This window comes from Herpailurus yagouaroundi, unplaced genomic scaffold, assembly GCF_014898765.1.
Source record: "Herpailurus yagouaroundi ecotype Mexico unplaced genomic scaffold, PumYag 163, whole genome shotgun sequence".
Taxonomy (NCBI): domain Eukaryota; kingdom Metazoa; phylum Chordata; class Mammalia; order Carnivora; family Felidae; genus Herpailurus; species Herpailurus yagouaroundi.
In genome coordinates, this window is record NW_024412404.1 from 35,068,638 (window position 1) to 35,089,754 (window position 21,117).

The following is a 21,117-nucleotide window of genomic DNA, read 5'->3' on the forward strand; positions in this document are numbered from 1 at the left end:
GCCTCCATGCTAATAACTCAGAGCCTGGTTGGGATTCTGTCTCTCCTCTCTGCCCCTCCCTCACTGGTGTTCTCTCTTTCTCAAAATAAATAAATGAACATTTTTTTTAAATCTGCCTGATTTTTTTTTTTTTAACCTTTATCATGGGTTAGTTTCCATACAAATAAAATCTAAATACATAGCCTTTTATTTCCTGCTTTTACTCAGCTAGTTGATATTCACTTGTATTGTTGAGTTTATTACTAGTTGAAGTTTTTTTTTTTATTGCTGAGTAGCATTCCATTGAATGAATATTAAAATTTCTTTATCCGTTCTCTTGGTGGGCATTTGAACTATTTCCATTTTTGTGACTTATGAGTAAGGCTGCCATGATAATTTATGTACAAGTCTTTGTTTGGACATGTTTTCATATTCTAGGGTAAATACCTGGAATGGAATTGCTGGGTCATATCATAAATGTGTGTTGAACTTTATAAGAAAATACAGATCCTTTCCTGGAATGAGCATCATTTTACTCTCACCAGCAATGTATAAAAGTATCTGTTCATGCTATTGCCAGCAATTCATATTAGTCTTTTAATTTTAGCTATTTTCTTGAATGTGAAATGAATATTCTGGTTTTATTTTGCATTTTCTTAATTACTTGATAGGTATTTCCATTTGTTCTTAATGGCTGTATGTTTTATAAAGTTTCTGCCCATAGCTTTTGCCCATTTGTTGGGTTATTTGCTTTTTTTCTTGATACATGAGTTGTTTATATAATAAGGTATAAATTCTTTGTCAGATTTATACACTGTGTCTTTCAGTCTATGGCTTGTTTACTCGTTTTCTTAATGATATCTTTTAGTAAACAGAACTTTTAAGTTTTGGAGTAGCTCCAAAACTTTTTCACTTTTCACTTTTTCAACTTTTTCACTTTTCAACTTTTTCACTTTTTTCTCACTTTTTCCCTTTTGGTGGTTAGTGATTTATTTGTCTTATATAAGAAATTTTTGCCTGTCACAAGATAATTCTGTTTACTTCTAAAAGCTTGATGGTTCTGGTTTTGATGTTTTGATATTTGATTGTGATGTTTATCGCAAATCAGTTTTACATATGGAATAGTGAAACTCAGTTTGTAATTTTCTAGCTGAATATCCAGTTGTGGCATTATTTATGAGTTCTCATTTATAAGACTTTTTTCATTTGAATTGACTCAGTGATCCTTTTCACATTCTTTTTTATTAAATATTTTTATTGAGAGAGAGAAGGGGGAGGAACAGAGGAGAGAGAGAATCCCAAGCAGGCTCTGCATTGTCAGCACAGGGCCCTACGTGGGGCTCAATCCCACGTAAACACTGTGATCATGACCTGAGCTGAAATCAAGAGCCAGCCACTTAACCAGCTGAGCCACTGAGGTGCCCCTCGTTTCCCTATTCTTAAAATAGAGTTGTGGACATCGGTAACCAGTAAAGTCTGTCATTAGTCATAAGTTGGTTATGAGTGTCATTACAGATGAATTGATACTCTTAGGCATGATGTAGTGAGTTCTTAAACTTTGCCCCTTTTTCTGCAGTGAAAGTATTTGGATGGAAGTAAATGTTTCCTTGATAAATTTTTTTTTCTTTCCTATTTTTTACAGACATTATCCATTATCTTTGCTTTAGAAAGTGAAAGAAATTATGAAGCAAATAGTTTAATAAATTTTTGAGTAGTTCATTTTAGAGATTTGGGAGGTGTAATTTGTAAAGGTCATTTCAGTAGTGTGTGCCTATAATCTGTAAGAGTTATTTTCAGAAGTTATTTTTTCTCCAGTGGCTTTGCATTTATGGGAGAATGGAAGTAGCATCTCTAGGGTTTTATTAACAAATGGTTTTAATTCTCCATACTTAATGATTATGGGACTGGGTAAATTTTGATTAGTTTTTTTAATGTTTATTTAGAGAGAACAAGCGAGAGAGCAGGAGCAGGGGAAGGGCAGAGAGAAAGGGAGGGAGAGAATCCCGAGCAGGCTCTGTGGTACCAACATGGAACTCAACAGGGGTCTCAAATTCAATACAAACCGTAAGATCATGATCTGAGCCAAAATCAAGAGGCAGATACTCAACTGACTGAGCCACCTAGGCCCTCCAAATTTATTCAGTTTTCTGATAGAGGGTAGTAGCATTATATACCAAACTCCTAATTAAAGTTTTTTCTTTACAGAATGAAACCTCCTCTTCTAATCTCTGTGTAGAAGACCTTCAGAAAAACAAAGATTCAAATAGTATGATTAAAAATAGATTGTCTGAAACGGTTAGGCAGAATACTAAATTCTTTTTTGACCCAGTTCGGAAATGTAATGGACAACCTGTACCCTTTCAACAACCAAAACACTTCACGGGAGGAGTGATGCGGTGGTACCAAGTGGAAGGCATGGAATGGCTTAGGGTAATGAATTCTCTGTTTTAATACAAGATACTGGTTCATGTCTATATAATAACCTGTTAATGTGCTGTAACACAACTTGAGTTGTTCCTTCCAAGTTTCATTATTAAATATGAAATGAATATTTGTGTGTAAATACTTATTTTCTAATTTATTTATCCATCCATCCATCAAGACTAAATTTTTGGTGTCTTATTCAAGACCGCCAACACTTTTATGGCTTTGATAACTGACTTCTCACAAGTGTTCTTAACCGTCAACGTGTCAGTCTCATCAGAATTATTTTTGGGTAAAAAGAATAAACTATTACTAATTCAATAGGTGTTTATATCAACTTAAATACAGTGTGTGTTATTTTGTCCAGATGCTTTGGGAAAATGGAATAAATGGCATTTTAGCAGATGAAATGGGATTGGGAAAGACAGTTCAGTGTATTGCTACAATTGCATTGATGATTCAGAGAGGAGTACCTGGACCTTTTCTTGTCTGTGGACCTTTGTCTACACTTCCTAACTGGATGGCTGAATTCCAAAGATTTACACCAGATGTAAGATATGTTTCCTTTTGTTGAATACATTTCATTGCAAATATTTTTATTGTTTTGTTGCCTGAATTAAATTGTAGAACTGTTACTATAATTATGTTGATTTCTGCACTACAGAAACACTACATCTTATTTGAGGTTTTGTGTGGATTTTTTTGTTTGTTTCGTTTTTAAGTTTATTTAATCTATACACCCAACTTGGGGCTCAAACTCATGACCCTGAGATCAAGAGTCACACACTCCTCAGGCTGAGCCAGCCACACACTCTTATTTAAGTTATTTTTCAAATGTCTGCAAAATCTACTTTTAGTGTATATGGAAAAGAGTAGGTATTAATAATTTTGGATATTTGCCAAAAATAATTCTAAATGTTTATTTAGAGAGAGAACAAGCAAGAGAGCGCGAGCAGGGGAAGGGCAGAGAGAGAAGGAGGGAGAGAATCCCAAGCAGGCTCTGTGCTACCAACATGGAACCCAACAGGGGGTTGGCTTGGATGATTTTGAGTGTACTGGGAAATTTGATTCACCTAAGTCTGACCTAGGTAGAATTTATTTCTCTTACTGTGATTACCTTCCATATATGTGTGTCATCTTAGCTGTATCCTTGCTTTAAACTTAATTTGTTTTTATGACTTTTCCTTATTCCCTTATAGTAGTAATAAAATAATTTAGTAGAGGTGATTGACTCATTTGGTATAGAGAAATAGAGCTAAGATTAAATTAAATTGTCTTTTTTTCTCTCCTAAATGATTAATATTATGTTTTCCAAATTGTTGATACTTATATTTTGTTCCAATGTAAAATCTAGATTCCTACTATGTTATATCATGGAACCCAGCAGGAACGTCGAAAATTAGTAAAGAATATTCACAAGCGTAAAGGGACACTGCAGATTCATCCTGTGGTAATTACTTCATTTGAAATAGCCATGAGAGACCGAAATGCATTACAGGTATGATTTGTTTACATTGAATTCTTTGTAACTTATAAACCATAGTTTTCTTAGTTCATAGCACTTTCTTATCATCCAGTAGCATTTAATTTTTTTTTCCTAATGGAAGTCAGATTGTGTTTTACAGTTTCTAGTTTTAGAAACTAGAGGTTTATATTAACAGAAAGATTGAGCTGAAGGTTGTAGTCTTCTAACAAGAAAATTAAGGCCTATAGTACCTTGCCTTTAGCCATAATATCATCTTAGTGTGTTAGAATCAAGTAGACATACCTAATCTGTGAATGTATTACAGACATGTCTGACATGTGGTTTAAGTATATGGTACTTATCCATTTAATTTTAATTAAATAAGAATATAATATATGAAGACAAGTTAATTTTAGACTGTCTTCTGGATATATGGCATAACATTACCAATTAGTGCCCAAGTTTTAATACAATTGGAATATTAACTTTTGCTCATTGCCTCTATCATCAGTTCCTTGTTTGGTATTTGAAATACTTTATCACTGTTTCACCTATTTCACATAGTTCTTTACTACTTTGTTTTTCCTTTCTCTGTTTGATGGATCAGATTTTACTTGGGACGCCTGGGTGGCTCAACCGGTTGAGCTTTTGACTTCGGCTTAGGTCATGATCTCATGATTTGTGGGTTCAAGCCCCGCTTTGGGCTCTGGGCTGACAGCTTACAGCCTGGAGCCTGCTTCGGATTCTGTGTCTCCCTCTCTCTCTCTGCCCCTCTCCCACTCATGCTCGCTCGCGCTCTCTCTCTCTCTCTCTCTCTCTCTCAAAAATAAACATTAAAAAAAAAATTGACTTGTGTGCTGGTGGGAATTTGGAATATGAATTGCAGTTATGTTACTTCTTCACAGTAAAATAATACTGCTTGTAGAAAAAAGCATGCAGACTTAAAAGCAATTTTAATTATTTTTTTAAGCTTATTTATTTATTTTGAGAGCACAAGCAGGGAGGAACAGAGAGAGAGAATCCTAAGCAGACTTTGCACTGTCTGCACAGAGCGTGACGTAGGGCTTGAACCCATGAATTGTGAGATCATTACCTGAACCAAAATCAATAATTGGATGCTTAGCCAATTGAGCCATGTGGGCACCCCAAAAACAATTTTAATTCTGAGAATGCTACTGCTATATAAATATTTTTCTTAGCATATAAATATAATTTATATATAGGGTTGTACTATACATTGTTTCTTGAAACTTTAGTTTCCTACTAAATAATATAATGTGAAGACCTTTCTAATTATTTTGATCTCCCTATCCTACCCATATTGAAACAGATAAGCTTTCTTGTCAAGTCCATTCACTAGTGGCTAGAATTTTGTAATTTTCTTTCACTGAACTTAAAATTATTTTAAGGATCTTAGCTTTGGGGGTGCAGGGCTCCTATTGCTGAGTGGCAACAGAAGTATCTGTTCACTTAATTCATTTTTCAGAACCCTCATTTCTGTTGCATTGGGTTTTCTGATTGTTGTGCATATTCATTTATTTATGTTTGGGTTTTTTAAGACAGATGTCTGACAGATTATTCAGGTTATCTGGTTTGTCATGTTACCAGCAAAAGAAGTCCCAATTTGTCTTTCTTAAAGTCGTAATATTATTTGAAAAAAATTTTTATTCTGCTTTGAATGTATTGAAGTGAAATGCAAAAATGCCCCATTTCATCCTCTTCCCCCAATCTGCCAATCCTGTTATCCAAGGATACTTAAACTTGACAAGTTGGTATTTATATTTCCCAGAAATATTCCAGGTTTCTGTATTTTTAAGCAATAAAATAGATGAGCTTTAAGTTTGCCAATCAACATAAAAGAGAAAGATAATAAAAATGAGAGTAAGATTTTTTGGTTTTGTTGGTTTTGCTTTTTTTACAAGGGTTTTTTTTCTCCTTTGAGATCATAATGCTTGAAATAAAAAATTTGGGGGTGGTTTTGGCTTTTTTTTTTTTTTTTAATGGTCAAATTTTGTTATTTGACAGAGGGAGCCAAGGAGAGGGGCAGAGGGGGGAGAGAGAGAGAGAGAGAGAGAGAGAAAGAGAGAGAGAGAGAGAGAGAGAGAATTAAGAAGCAGGCTCCATGCCCAGTGCAGAGTCTTGATGAGGGGCCCAGTCTCACTACCCTGAGATCATGACCTGAGCTGAAATCAAAGAGTCCAATGCTTAACCTGACTGAGCCACCCAGATGCCCCTACAAGGTTTTTTAAAATGAGAAATTAAAACAATTTTTATGACAACTTAATGAAAGTAGATGGATGGCTTTCTGTGAAGATAGAAATTACTAAAACTGACTCCAGAAGAAAGAGAAACCTAAATAAACCAATAATTATGTAAAAAATCGAGAACACCATAACATTAAATAAGTGTCAGTTTCAGATGTATGCCTCAAGAATGAAAATTATAATGATATTTAATGTTTCAGAGCATATGGAACTAATAAAAGCTTTTAGTTCTTTTTTAGGAATCTAGTTTAATACTAATCAAAACCTGACAAAGTATTACACAGGGAAACCACAGATTGCTTTGCCTAAAGAATGTGAACAGAGAAATTTTAAATACATAATAGCAGGTGGACTTTAATTATTAGTTCATAGCCAAGTGAGGTCTATTTTAGGAACACAAGTATATACCCGTTTTAGGAAATTTACTTACCCTACCCTTTCAGTAGCTCGAAGGAAAACATGGTCACCTCAGTAGATACAGAAATGCTATTGGTTAAGATTGAACATCCATCCCTAATAAGGAGATTTTATTTTTAGAATTGTTTGTAGGAAAAATTGTGAGATCATAATTATAAAGTTTTTCCCTAAATTCCTTTTCTAGCACTGCTATTGGAAATACTTAATAGTAGATGAAGGACACAGGATTAAAAACATGAAATGCCGTCTGATCAGGGAGTTAAAACGATTTAATGCAGATAACAAACTTCTTTTGACTGGTACTCCCTTGCAAAACAATTTATCAGAACTTTGGTCATTACTGAACTTTTTGTTGCCAGATGTATTCGATGACTTGAAAAGGTAGGTAAGCCAGTTATTGAACTACTTTCTTTATTTTTCTAGTCTTTTCAAATATGTGCTCTTAGTTAAAATTCCTTTCTTCTAAGTAGTTGGAATAAAATGATAGCTTTTTGGCAAGTTCTTTGTGATAATTATGTTAATACAATTGATTTATGTAATAGGTTAACTTGTAATCACTTTTTTCTCTTACAGCTTTGAATCTTGGTTTGATATCACCAGTCTTTCAGAAACTGCTGAAGATATTATTGCTAAAGAACGAGAACAGAATGTATTGCATATGCTGCACCAGGTGTGACTTTGTCTTATTATGCTTACTATGGACTAAATGAAGACCCCTCAAATTTAACAACTCCCTGTCTCTTCCCTCACTCCCAGATGTCACATGGCTTTACAGCAGAACTCAAGTGAAAAGTTTGCCCTACTCATGTATATTCCTTTTTTCCCCTATGGTTGCTGATATATTTGTCAGCCAAAAAATGAAAGTGGGTGATTTTTATGAATGTTTTTTATGAATGTTTTTTTGCTGTTTTCTGTGGTTTCCACCAATCCTACCTATGTTTCCTTTAGACACATTAATCTGTCAAAGGCCTCCTGGTCATTTCCATATGAGAGCCCAAAACTTTTCAATTGTGCATTGACAATTTTATTCAAAATCCATGGTAATTTTTTTGTTTTAAAGTTTATACATATTCATGATAAAAATGTGAAACAGTACAAAAATTGAAAGTAACAATAAAATCCCAAATCATACTTTCCCTACCAGATCATTTGTATTTTTTTTTCTTGGCAATTGGTATATGTGTTTCTGAGCAGCTTATTTACAGATACTTTTTTCTTAAACTGGTAGTAATATTCTCTCTTTTAAAGCCTTTCTTGTATTTGACTCTGTACCTATGGAATATTCAACTATAGAGCCCTAAAATGAACTTTCTTTATGTAAATGAGTTATCAATGTGTATTTCAAGATAAGGCTATAAAGGATACAAAATTATTTAAACAAGTTTATGTATTCTTCTGAAGACTTCTCAACAATTTAATAATGATATAATTACCTGTTACTTCTGTGTTGTTTTATAAATGTGAAAATCACATGACATCACACAGTAGGAAGATGAATGAGAATAATTTCAAGCCTGAAATTTTAGAACTTATAGAAGGAAACTCTTATGTTTACATCTCTGGGTTGGTTGGTGTGTTGGTTTTATGCTAGTCCAAAATCTCACTGTAAATGTTGTGGGTTATCAATCACTTTAATTCTAAAAGGCAGAAATGTCATCTTTCTACTTTTTAAAATATTTAAGATAATATTAAGAGTTTTTGAAAAAGTTAAATTTTGGAATGTTGTGGATAAATACCATGAGTTTGGGATGTGTTCTGGTTTGGGGAAATTTCAAGGAGATATTTTATCTCCCCTTTCCAGATTTGATAGTATATATATAGGAAGAAAAGAGAAAGAAGGGTAAAGAGGTTTGTGGAGAGAGTATTCCTTGAAAACTTGGAAATGCTTAATATTCACATGTTTATTCATGTTTAAATTTTAGATTCTAACACCTTTTTTACTGAGAAGACTAAAATCTGATGTTGCTCTTGAAGTTCCTCCCAAGCGAGAAGTAGTTGTTTATGCACCGCTTTCAAAGAAACAAGAGATCTTTTACACAGCCATTGTGAACCGTACAATTGCAAACATGTTTGGATGCAGTGAGGTAGAGTGTGGATTTGAACTAAACTGTCAATGACAGTTGGCATTGAAATTTTTGTGGTTAATTTCAGCCTTGGAGCTTATCACCTGTTTCTAGGACATGTAGAGGGTGAATTTCTAACTGGAGTGTAAGGCATAAGGTCAGTAGCAAAAGTTGTCTCCTAGTAATTCTGTGATCCTACTGAAGTTCAGGTGATGATTCACATATCAGTTGCTTTATCGTTACCTGGAATGCTTGTTAAAATTTTTTATTCCTGTCCCAGATTAACCCTAGTCATGCTGTGGAGTGATGGACTTGGAAATACATTTGATCAAGCACACAATATACTAAAAGAATTTCCCAACCAGACACAGCACATAGTCCCTTTATAGGAGGTTAAAGACCCTTAGATTTTGTTTAAATGTCCAGATTTTTTTACTATACGCTATGGACCTATGTATTTCTTTTCAAAATATTTATGGGTCTATACATTTCTGTTTTGTACGACCATTAGACTGTTCCCCAATTTTTATTATATAATTAAAGGGAAGATCTGGCTTTTTAGCTATTCAGAATTTAATATTGTTCCTTATTGTGAAGAATTTCATTGCAGTGTTAATACTAATCCAAAGAAATACTCTCTATTGCAGATATGTGGAGCCCCTAAGTTATTAAATTCCTTCATATGAGTTCAAAACAGCTCTACCTATCCTTAATTTTTTCCATGGAGATATGAAGGCATTTACTCTAATTCTCAGATATTGTCATAAACGTTAAAATAATTAGGCTTCATATGACCACATTTGCACTTGGCAAAAGTTGATGGATCCTTGATTTTATGCCTTTGGAAATCACTAAAGTTGATGATGAAAGACAAAATTATTATTTCTATATGTCTTAAAACATTTGTACGTAAAAGTATTCTATCACACTTTGTATATATTTAGAATTCAAGGGTATAGCTTTTTAAACATATTCCTTTTTAATTGTTCACTTTTAGAAAGAAACAGTTGAGCTAAGTCCCACTGGACGACCAAGACGGCGTTCCAGAAAATCAATAAATTACAGCAAAATAGATGATTTCCCTAATGAATTGGAAAAATTGATCAGTCAAATACAGCCAGAAGTAGACCGAGAAAGGTGTGAGTTTAAAATAAATTTAAGTATCCTTTAAACTGTGATACTTTTTGTATTTCTCACATTCGTGGATTATGTGTTTTTGGTAGAGCTGTTGTGGAAACGAATATCCCTCTAGAGTCTGAAGTTAATCTGAAGCTGCAGAATATAATGATGCTCCTTCGTAAATGCTGTAATCATCCGTATTTGATTGAATACCCAATAGACCCGGTCACACAAGAGTTTAAGGTCAGTACCATTTAATGTACTGTTTTGATTTCTGTAACTTTTTTGTATTGAAGGAAAGTGTCATTTTGTTTTTTTGATTATTACTTAAGTATTATAATCCTTAAAATATAAAGATTGTAATCCTTCCAGTAAGTGAAGATCATCTCCCCCAAAATTGAAAGAACTTTTTGAGTGTTAGAATGATAGTCACTTTCTACATGTAAGCGAAATATTTCTGTTTACATATTTTATCTGAACACTAAGAATCACCCTAAATTTAGAGTGATAGTGAAAATAGTTTTTGTTTTATTGATGTATTTTTGTTTTGTTTTGTTTTGCTATTAATACCATTTATTTCCACTTTGTGTTTTACTTGCTATCTATTAGAGATAGTTGTCACCTTTTCAGTATTAGTTAGTATTTAGCTTGTCAAAATCATTCTGGCTGCTCATTACCTACATCTCAACAGATAGTCACAGAACCAAAAAGTTTACTAAGTTACAGGCATTCAGATTAGGTGAATGAAATTACTTTCTTGGGCACTTGATGGAAAAATGGCATAGTATTAAAATAAATCTGTTTTTAGTAATCCTCAATAACCCTATTTCACACTAGCTTACACAGTAGAGTTTCTTATCCCTGACAATATTGACATTTGGGGCCAGATCTTTTTTACAAGGTGCTGGCCTGTGAACTATATGCCATTTAACATTATCCCTAGTCTCTGGTCACTGGATACCAAATATGTTTTCCCCAGTTGTGATAACCTAAAATGTCTCTAGATATTGCCAAATATACCCTGGGATGGAGGGCAAAATTGCCCCCATTTTCAAACCACTTCTTTACAGTTTTTCATTCAAGTAAGGAAGAAGATAATCTCTGATGAGGAAATTAATAGTCACCAGGTGAAAATTTTCTTCAATATTTAGGTTGCTTATAAGCTCTTATGTTTATACTGAGAATTCTAGCAGTAATATTCATATTTTATTGAAACTACATTTATAAAGGAAAAACTTCAACATGTGTAGTAGGTTTAAACTTAACAGTTCTCTTATTACAAACAAAGCCTTTGGGAGAGGGGTGGGGAGGATAGATCAAGGTTGGACTTAGACTGATTTTTGTTTTTGTGAAATCATTGGTTTTAAATTCTAGAGTGTGTCTTTCCCTGAGAAAGAACTATCTTCTTATTTAAAAAGATCAAATAACAAGGTCAATTTTTAAAAATTTTAGTTTTATAGGGACTTATTCGTCATTAAAATGAACTGTTCATCTGGATTTTATTTGACAAAAGTTATTGATAATTATTGTGACTATTTTTTCTGTTGTCCCTCTTTGTCTGCTTTTAAGATTGATGAAGAGTTGGTAACAAATTCTGGGAAATTCTTAATTTTGGATCGAATGCTGCCAGAACTAAAATCCAGAGGTCACAAGGTGGTACTTTTGATTGGATTTTTGGTTATTTAATTACTTCCTATTAATCAGAATAGATACTAAGATATATTTAAATTTCAGGTGCTGCTATTTTCACAAATGACAAGAATGTTAGATATTTTGATGGATTACTGCCACTTTAGAAATTTCAACTTCAGCAGGCTTGATGGATCCATGTCTTATTCAGAGAGAGAAAAAAATGTAAGACTATTTATGTCATACGTATCAAATTCCTTTTTGTAATTCATATCTTGATTTCTAAAGTAATGTTCAGAGTAGACCCACAAGTTGATAGACTGAAAACCTTGTAACAGGATCAAAAACCTAAGCATTTTTTAGTTATAAGAAGTCTTAGTGATTTTTTTTTTTTTTTTAATGTTTGCGTTTGAGAGAGACAGAGCACAAGCGTGGGACAGAGCACAAGCGTGGGAGGGACACAGAGAGAGGGAGACACAGAATCTGAAGCAGACTCCAGGCTCTGGGCTGCCAACAGAGTCCGATGTCGGGCTCGACCCACGAACCATGAGATTACGACCTGAGCCGAAGTCGGATGCTTAACTGACTTAGCCACCCAGGCACCGCTAAGTCTTAATGATTCTTAAATTATATGTGTCTTTTGGTCCACCTTTACTTCATAATATCCTACTTCACCACCACTGTAAGAATATTGAGGTAACAGGGGCACCTGGGTGTTTTAATTTTTGTTTTTTAATTTTTTAATGTTTATTTTTGAGAGAGAACATGAGTGAGGGTGGGGCAGAGAGAAAGGGAGACAGAATCTGCAGCAGCCTCCAGGCTCAGAATTGTCAGCACAGAGCCTGACGCAGGGCTCAAACTCATGAACCACAAGATTATGACCTGAGCCGAAGTCAGACGCTTAACCGACTGGAGACACCCAGGTGCTCTCTCAGGAACAATTTGTAACCTCACATGTGAAGTAAGCCAGGGAAGCTCATTTGAGCCTTGGTGTCCATGGTTTCCACTGAAGGTTAGTTACATAGGTATGACCTACCTGTGTGACTGGCCTGACTGAACTACTCAGTGTCAAGCCCCTCTGAAGATCAAATTGATAGAGTGCTTCTTAAAGTCCCTGGTTTATTGTCTTAATTTGGGCAGTGGATATGCTTACAATTATTTATTTTGTGGGAAGGAAGTCTTTGATAATTTTACCTCTTTCCAGCAAATTAGTCTTTTTCAGCTTTTTAAAAAAAATATTTTTTAATGTTTATTTTTGCAAGAGTGACAGAGCATGAGCAGGGGAGGGGCAGAGAGAGAGGGAGACACAGAATCCGTAGCAGACTCCATCCAGGCTCTGAGCTGTCAGTGCACAGCCTGACATGGGGCTCGAACCCACAAGTCATGAGATCATGACCCAAGCCAAAGTCAGACACTTAACGAACTGAGCCACCCAGGTGCCCTGTCTTTTTCAACTGTAATGACTTCTGGGGTTGTCATTATTTTTTTACTCCACATCAAAAATCCTGTAGGTAATGAAGAATTCATACCTAGTTTAGAGAATGCTGGCTTATTATATCCCTTGGCATTGCCTTCCCCCCCCTGCCTTTGCTATAAACATATGGTTATAAGATGGTTGCTCCACATGCAACACCATATCCATATTCCAGGCAATAATAATTTCTTAATTCCTTGGGTCTGTACCCTTTTTTGCTTTTAGATGCACAGCTTCAACACAGATCCAGAGGTGTTTATCTTCTTAGTCAGTACACGAGCTGGTGGCCTGGGCATTAATTTGACTGCAGCAGATACAGTTATCATTTATGATAGTGATTGGGTAAGTCAAAAGTATAGCAATATGCTGATTATATTTCCATTCTGAATTTTTTTTTTATCTTTCATTGTATGCTTTGCAATTTTATTTTGAAAAGGTATCCCATTTTAAAACAAAAATCATTATCAAGTACCCTATGTGTAAAGACTTGAACATGTTTTATCATTGAAGTCATTCTAGAGATCTAAAATGAGTTTAAGACACTATTTAAAAGATTCTGATTGGATCATGCATGCATGTGACTTTACCCACATATTATGAGTTTAAGTAACTTTAATATTCAACTGTTAAATGTTATTTTTCTTTTTACTCTAAGAATCCCCAATCTGATCTTCAGGCCCAGGATAGATGTCATAGAATTGGTCAGACAAAGCCTGTTGTTGTATATCGTCTTGTCACAGCAAATACTATTGATCAGAAAATTGTGGAAAGAGCAGCTGCTAAAAGAAAACTGGAAAAGTTGATCATCCACAAAAGTAAATAATACTTTGTAGTACTTTTTTGTTTCAGTTGCCTGTTGTATGTTGTGGGATTTTGTTACTGATATTTTCCTTATTACATTTTTGAAGATTTTTTTTTAAGTGTATTTATTTATTTTGAGAGCGAGAAAGAGCATGAGCAGGTGAAGGGCAGAGAGAGAATCCCAAGTAGCACTGTCAGCGTAAAGCCCAATGCGAGGCTCAGTCCCATAAACTGAGATCATGACATGAGCCAAAACCAGGAGTTGGACGCTTAACTGACTTAGCATCTCAGGCGCCCCTGAAAGATGTTATTTTTAAGTAATCTCACACCCAGTGTGGGACTTGAACTCACAACCCCAAGATCAAGAGTTGCATGCTCCATTGACTGAGCCAGCCAGGTGCCCCACTGATTTCCTTATAAAAGAAATTAGTACGGGGGCGATTACGTGGCTCAGTCATTGGAGCCTCCAACTCTTGATTTCGGCTCAGGTCATAATCCCAGGGCCATGGGAGTAAGCCCCATGTGAGGCTCTGCGCTGAGAGTGGAGCCTGTTTAGGCTGTCTCTCCTACTGCCCCTCTCCCCCACCCACCTGTGCGCATGCTCTTTCTGTAAAATAAAAAAATATATGAATAAGTACAGCTTGATTAGGATTTTAGTAAGCAGTGGGGAATTTGCAGCTGTAAAGACCTAAACTAGATTGGTGTAACCATAAACACAAAGGAAAAACATTAGTGTCTAGATGAGGAGCAGAGGGGCAAGGAAACCCCTATCCAGGACACTTTTAAAATGCCATATCCTAATCTCTGACATGATGTTAATGCTTATTCTTGATAAGAGATTTGCCTGTCGGAAGGCTTTAAGAAAGTTTCAAGCCTCTTCTTGGAAGTTCAGTATATTAAGTATTAGAATATCGGGGTGCCTGGGTGGCTCAGTTAGTTGAGCATCTGACTTCAGCTCAGGTCATGATGACTTCAGCTCAGGTCATGATCTCATGGTTCATGAGTTTGAGCCCTGTGTTCAACTCTGTGCTGACAGCTCAGAGCCTGGAGCCTGCTTCAGATTCTCTACCCCTCCCCTGCTCATGCTCTGTCTCTGATTCTCTCTCTCTCTCAAAAATAAAACATTGAAAAAAATTTATTTTAGAATATTAAGGATACATTGAAGTAGTGCTATAAAAACTATTTACTTGATTTAAGTTGCTATTTCAAAAAATATGTGGCTCTAGAATGTCCTTTTCATTGTTTCAAATATAATCTTCTTTAAAATACAGTGTTTTAGATTGTGAGAAGTAGGGGAAGTGAAGTAGGTGAGGCATTGGCATTGTATATTCTGTTCCCTAAGATTCCTTGGAGAAGTTTCTGCTTTTATTCATTCAGTATGAAAATCTATTTGGAGAAATTGGCTTCATGGCTACATCACAAAAGTTGAAAACATCTGTTAAGTTGTGAAGCCTAGAGTAATGGGAACATGATGTCAAAAATCACTATTAGTTTATTTTATGCTACTTTTCTTCTTGCTCTCTACTTGCAAATACTTCCTCCAGTGTATCTGACATTGAGGTTAGGTTTTAGAATCTTTAATTTGACTTCATGGAACATTCAGATTGTAGTTGGAATTTACATTGGAGGAAAAAAGAACTTTTCTAAGAAGATTTTGTGCAAATTAAAAATTTTTCACCTGTGCTGCTTTAGGAATTTGATGAAATATATTTTCTTTATTGAATATAGTTTAAATTCAGTAAAATTTGTCTAGTTTTATTTTCCCAAGTCTGTTTTCAGTATTTTGAGAAATTAATTTCAAAGAACAATTTGAAAAGAATTTTTAAAATACTGTCAGTGTTTTATTGAGGTATAATATGGATACAGTAAAATAACCAGATCTTAAATGTACAGGTTGATGAATTTTGGTAAATGAATACACAGTGTAACTATCCTCTAGGTCAAGGTAAACAGTTCCATCATCCAAAACCATTTTCCCCTACACCAGTCATTTTCCATGCTCTCTTGTTCCTCACCAGAAGGCAGCCATTGTTCTGATTTTTGTGACACAAATTAGTTTTTCCTTTAACTTCATATGTGGATTCATTTGTATGTATGTAGCTACTACTTTTTTCAGCAGAACATTTTGAGATTCATTTATGTTATATTAGAAGTTAATAGTTTGTCCATTCTTTTGTTGGTTGACATTTAAGTTGTTTTTCAGATCTTGGTTTTTTCTGAATAAGCTGTTCTTGTACAAGTGTTTATGGACACATGCACTTGTTTGTTCTTGGTCTTTGGATGGGTGCATGTTTACTTATAGGAACCTGCTGAATTTTTTCTCCAAGCAGACATACCATTTTACATTTCTACTAGCAAAGTATGAGAGCTGTGATTACTTTTCTCCTTATCACCACTTGACTTTGCCTATACTTTTTAACATACACCATTCTGATTGGTTTATAATGTAGTATATTTTGGTTTTAAAGGCAATTTTCAATGTTTTGATTTTCTTGAAAATTTTTTTCTAGATCATTTCAAAGGTGGTCAGTCTGGATTAAATCAATCTAAGAACTTCTTAGACCCTAAGGAATTAATGGAATTATTAAAATCTAGAGATTATGAAAGGTAAGATATTTTAATTTAAAAAATGTAATTCATAGTTTTGATTTATCATATGGACTTGAATATTTTGTTTTCTTATAGAGAAGTAAAAGGATCAAGAGAGAAGGTCATTAGTGATAAAGATTTGGAGTTGTTGCTAGATCGAAGTGATCTCATTGGCAAGTAACCTTTTATTTTTCTTTTACTGGAAACTGAAACAGACATGTAAGAAGAGAGAATAGTAATACTTAACATACCCCTATATGTAATTGATTCAGCCACAATAGTCCACAACATTTAACTAGCCTTTTTTCATTTTGATTCTCTTTTGACAGAATCTTAAAATCATGGCATTTTACTCAGGCATCTTTTACTGGGAAGAGCAGGTCTTTAAATGTAGCCACTATGTCATTACATTTAAGAGAATTGGCACTAAAACCTTGATATCATCTACTACCCAGGCCATAGTCAGATTTCCCCAGTTGTCTCAAATCCTTTTTTACAGTTTGAATCAGGATCCAAATTTCATTGTTTGTTATGACTCTTCTGTAACATCCTTCTCACTTTCATTGTTGCATGTCATAGAGGAAAAGTGGGTTGTCCTATAAAATGACCTATATTTTGAAATTGGCTGATTTTTTTAACCCGTTTTGTGTTCGTTGATTTGTTCCTCAATCTCATTTTCAGAAAAGTGATAAATAGCTATGTAAATAGCTCTATAGGCTTAATTAGATCTAGGTTCTGTTTTTTTTTTTTTTTTTTTTAACGTTTATTTATTTTTGAGACAGAGAGAGAGCATGAATGGGGGAGGGTCAGAGAGAGGGAGACACAGAATCGGAAACAGGCTCCAGGCTCCGAGCTGTCAGCACAGAGCCCGACGCGGGACTTGAACTCATGGACCGCGAGATCGTGACCTGAGCCAAAGTCGGCTGCTCAACCGACTGAGCCACCCAGGCGCCCCTAGGTTCTGTTTCTTATGAATACTTTGTAATACTTTGTTCTTTCTCTCTTTGAGAAAAGCACCTGTTAGCATTTAATGAGCTCCCTCCACCTGGTTTTAAGCTACCAGGCTCCCCCACATAGACACCCGTAACCTTCTCCACTCTTCCGCTGAAGAGTTTAGCCTTCATGATGACAGATTGTTTTGGGAACTTTCTCTTTCCCGGATGTTTGCAGCCCAATTTCATTTCATCAATGGTAGAATCAGCTCCAGTCTTGTTTTGGGGAGCATTTATCAGGGTTGATAGGTGGGCAGAGGCTCTGGTTCCTCTGTAAGTGGTAATGCCTCATTCCAACTTTCCCAAAGTAACTTCAGTGATATTTGTTGAAGTGGATCCTGTGGTCATGCCACCAGCATCACCCTGGCCTCCTGGGTACTTCTGGTGTTTGCTGACGCAGTTCACATGGTCCTGAAGTTTCCAGGTCTTCCTTAGTCTAGATGGTATGTCACCAGCTGAGACCAAATAGCTATTGTCATATTTTAAATCCTACCAGGAAGTACTTTTCTGGGTTTCTTATTTTTAGTGAGCTAAGATTAGTCAGGTCATTCAGGCTGATCTTACCAAGTTTTCTGTCTTTTATTAAGCCTGATGATTTTAGTATCCACTGATGATTGTTTTGAACAATTATTACCTTAAGGATTGCAAAATGGTGATTTTCTTGTTTTGTTTTTCCTTTATTAGCCAGAATGAGTCTATTAAGAACTTTTCCCTACCAACTCTGGTTATTCTGAGATATAGTTTATACAGGTGAAGCAGGATAAATTGCTTCTTCTGTTTTTCAGTTTTTAGAATAATGAGTTGATGCCTACATTGGTGACCATAAATTATTTTGAAAACAAATATATTTAAAACTCATCATTCCCTAATTATTTCATAACCTACTGGTAATCTATGCCTAATTATGTGTATCGTAACTGCGTAGGGGAAATACTGTGTAAAGCTATACTACTGCACATCTTTTCCCACCCCTACCTTCAGCACTGTTAATGTTGGTAGTGTGGTATTGGTGAAGGCAGGAATATGTTAATACCGTGGAAATAGGGAAAAACTACAAATCCAGGGCCTTTTGATGGGGCAGGGTATCCGGGAAGCCAATTGTTGAACATTTACAAGCACATCACTGCATATAGTCTCGTGATATCTTCAGCTTCATTTCAAATAGCTCTTCTTAAAATTGTGTTATTGAGTTGGAAGAATTCTTTATATATTCTAGATACAAGTCCTTTATCAGATATTTGTTTTGCAAATATTTTCTCCCGGTTTATAGCTTATCTTGGATGCTCTTTTTTTTCCCCCCCCAACTAAACTCTACACCCAAAATAGGGCTCGAACTCATGACCTGAAATCAAGAGTTAGTTGCATGTTCTACCAACTGAGCTGGCCAGGCATCCCTTATCTTGCTCTTTCTTTCTTTCTTTCTTTCTTTCTTTCTTTCTTTCTTTCTTTCTTTCTTTCTTTCTTTATTTTTTAAAAAAAATTTTTTTTTCAACGTGTTTTATTTATTTTTGGGACAGAGAGAGACAGAGCATGAACGGGGGAGGGGCAGAGAGAGAGGGAGACACAGAATCGGAAACAGGCTCCAGGCTCCGAGCCATCAGCCCAGAGCCTGACGCGGGGCTCGAACTCACGGACCGCGAGATCGTGACCTGGCTGAAGCCGGATGCCTAACCGAGTGCTCCACCCAGGCGCCCCATGCACTTTCTTAATTAGTGTGTTTTGAAGGGCAAAACTTTTTAATTTTCATAAAGTCCAGTTTATCTTTTTTTGTTACCACTTACTGTTTTGGTGTCATGTGTAAGTAATCTTTGCCTAGCCAAGGTCATGGTGTTTTCTTTTGAGAGTTTTATAGTTTTGGGGCATCTGGGTGGCTCAGTCTGTTAAGCATGCCCCGGGACATTTGTAATCAACAGCTAGGACACCATACCACACTCAAGAACAAATTGTAAATAAATTAACAGGTCAGAACCTAAATGTTAAAAGCAAAACTTTAAAAATACAGGAAAATACATGTATGACTTTAGGACAGGAAAATATTTTTTTTATGTTTGTTTATTTATAGATTGATAGATTTAATTACATTAAAGACTTGTATAAAAACAGATGATACTGGGGTGCCTGGGTGGTTCAATCAATTAAGCTTCGGATTTCAGCTCAGGTCACAATCTCATGGCTAGTGGATTTGGGCCCTGCATCGGGCTCTGTTCTGACAACCCCGAGCCTGGATCCTACTTTGGATTCTGGGTCTCCATCTCTCTCTTTCTGTCTCTCTCAAAAATAAACATTAAAAAAATTTTTTAAAGCAGATGATACTGTAAACAGATTAGAGACAAACCACAGAAATATATTTGCAACACCTAACAGATAAGGAAGTGTTTATCACATATAGATAACTAAAAGTCAACAAGAGAAAAGGACAACGTGAGTAGGCAGGAAAGTGGCCAGGGAACATATTAAAGATGCTTTAGCTTCCTAAGAAATCAGAGTAATGCCACTCAACACCAGTAGAGATTTCATTCCATAGCTATCATTGACAAAAATGTAAAAGACCACATGTTATCAGCTGGGGTGTGTATTAAGATAAATTTTCATGGTATCATGCTTTCCAGCCTTTAACAAATATTAGGCTTTTGGTATTTTTTAGACATCTTCTGAAAATGTAATTCACACTGTTTCCCTATACTTAATATATCTTAAATTCAACAGAAGTGATTTTGATTAGCAAACTGATATTTGTTCCTTGGAGGCCAGTTCTCATTATATTAAGAGTACATTTTACTTTCTGGCTTTTGTTACATTGACTATTAATGATTGAGGAATAAAGTGGCTCACATTTTTGTGGTTTTTTAGGTTTTGGACAGATGACTCTTTTCATAACAACATATTGGACATTTCTTTTAATATTCTTTTTTAGATTCTTATACTTTTTAAAAAATAAATACTTGTTTAAAAAAATAAAAAACATTTATGTATTTTTCTCTTAGATCAAATGAATGCCTCAGGACCGATTAAAGAGAAGATGGGGATTTTCAAGATACTAGAAAATTCTGAGGATTCCAGTCCTGAATGTTTGTTTTAAATTGGAACTAAAGACTGCCTTTAAAGTTCTTGTTTACATCTAGTGATTTACCTGTATTGGTTTTAAAATCCAGATTATCCGCTTTACTTTTTTGGTTGTATCAGTTTACATAATGAAACTTGTACCATTGCATAATTAATAGATGGTAATTTTCTGAGCCTTATTAAGAACAAAGAAGTACTCATAGTAAGTTTAGATTTTTCCGTTAATTTTTTGGGCTCGGTAATATTCTTGGGTACAGGCTGATGTGTACTTAACCATTGCCAGATTTATACAGTCTTCCTGTGGAAGTTTAAAGTCTTTCCCCCCTTTTAGGAGTACAGTTCATGGGTTTGGGGTACTTCATTTATGGAGTAGGCTTTTGATGGGGGAATGATTGGGATTATGCTTTCTGGTGTTTAAATAAGAAATTGTTTGGTTTTAGAGTCTATTTCTATAAAATAAATCGCCAAATAAATGTTTGTTATATGATGATCTCAGATTCCCCCCCCCCACCCCCCCCCCAGGAAAATAATGGTTCAGGTGAAGTAATAGCAGAAGTCTGGACTGGCATTGTGACTCAGTATTATTATGTTGACTTGATTTTTATTCATTAGTAGTACTATACACATACGTCATATGAAGATTACAACTGGACATTGGTTAATGCAGAGAAGGCTCTCAGAGAAACTGTAGGGTCTTGACCAAAAAAGCCAGAAGTTGAAAGTGGTAATATATTGTGCAAAACAAGAATATAACGAGAGCAAAGACCTTGAAAATGTATATATTAGTAGGAGGAGTAAATCGTACCAGAGAGAAGAAAACAAGATGTAGGAATGAAAT

The 21,117-nt window shown here is 35.1% G+C and overlaps 1 protein-coding gene across 1 annotated transcript in view; it reads left to right on the forward strand.

The window, feature by feature from the left end:
* The window catches only part of HELLS (helicase, lymphoid specific), a 38,565-nt gene extending 17,796 nt beyond the window's left edge, over nucleotides 1-20,769 (forward strand). Inside the window, exons 9-23 of the mRNA XM_040485910.1 lie at nucleotides 2,185-2,409; nucleotides 2,771-2,953; nucleotides 3,758-3,901; nucleotides 6,734-6,930; nucleotides 7,123-7,219; nucleotides 8,472-8,633; nucleotides 9,610-9,749; nucleotides 9,836-9,974; nucleotides 11,301-11,384; nucleotides 11,466-11,585; nucleotides 13,060-13,176; nucleotides 13,490-13,649; nucleotides 16,146-16,242; nucleotides 16,321-16,397; nucleotides 20,201-20,769. Coding sequence (XP_040341844.1) covers nucleotides 2,185-2,409; nucleotides 2,771-2,953; nucleotides 3,758-3,901; nucleotides 6,734-6,930; nucleotides 7,123-7,219; nucleotides 8,472-8,633; nucleotides 9,610-9,749; nucleotides 9,836-9,974; nucleotides 11,301-11,384; nucleotides 11,466-11,585; nucleotides 13,060-13,176; nucleotides 13,490-13,649; nucleotides 16,146-16,242; nucleotides 16,321-16,397; nucleotides 20,201-20,295 — 2,037 coding nt within the window. The 3' untranslated portion in view covers nucleotides 20,296-20,769. The remainder of the gene's footprint in view (nucleotides 1-2,184; nucleotides 2,410-2,770; nucleotides 2,954-3,757; nucleotides 3,902-6,733; nucleotides 6,931-7,122; nucleotides 7,220-8,471; nucleotides 8,634-9,609; nucleotides 9,750-9,835; nucleotides 9,975-11,300; nucleotides 11,385-11,465; nucleotides 11,586-13,059; nucleotides 13,177-13,489; nucleotides 13,650-16,145; nucleotides 16,243-16,320; nucleotides 16,398-20,200) is intronic.
* The last annotated feature ends 348 nt before the right edge of the window (nucleotides 20,770-21,117 follow it).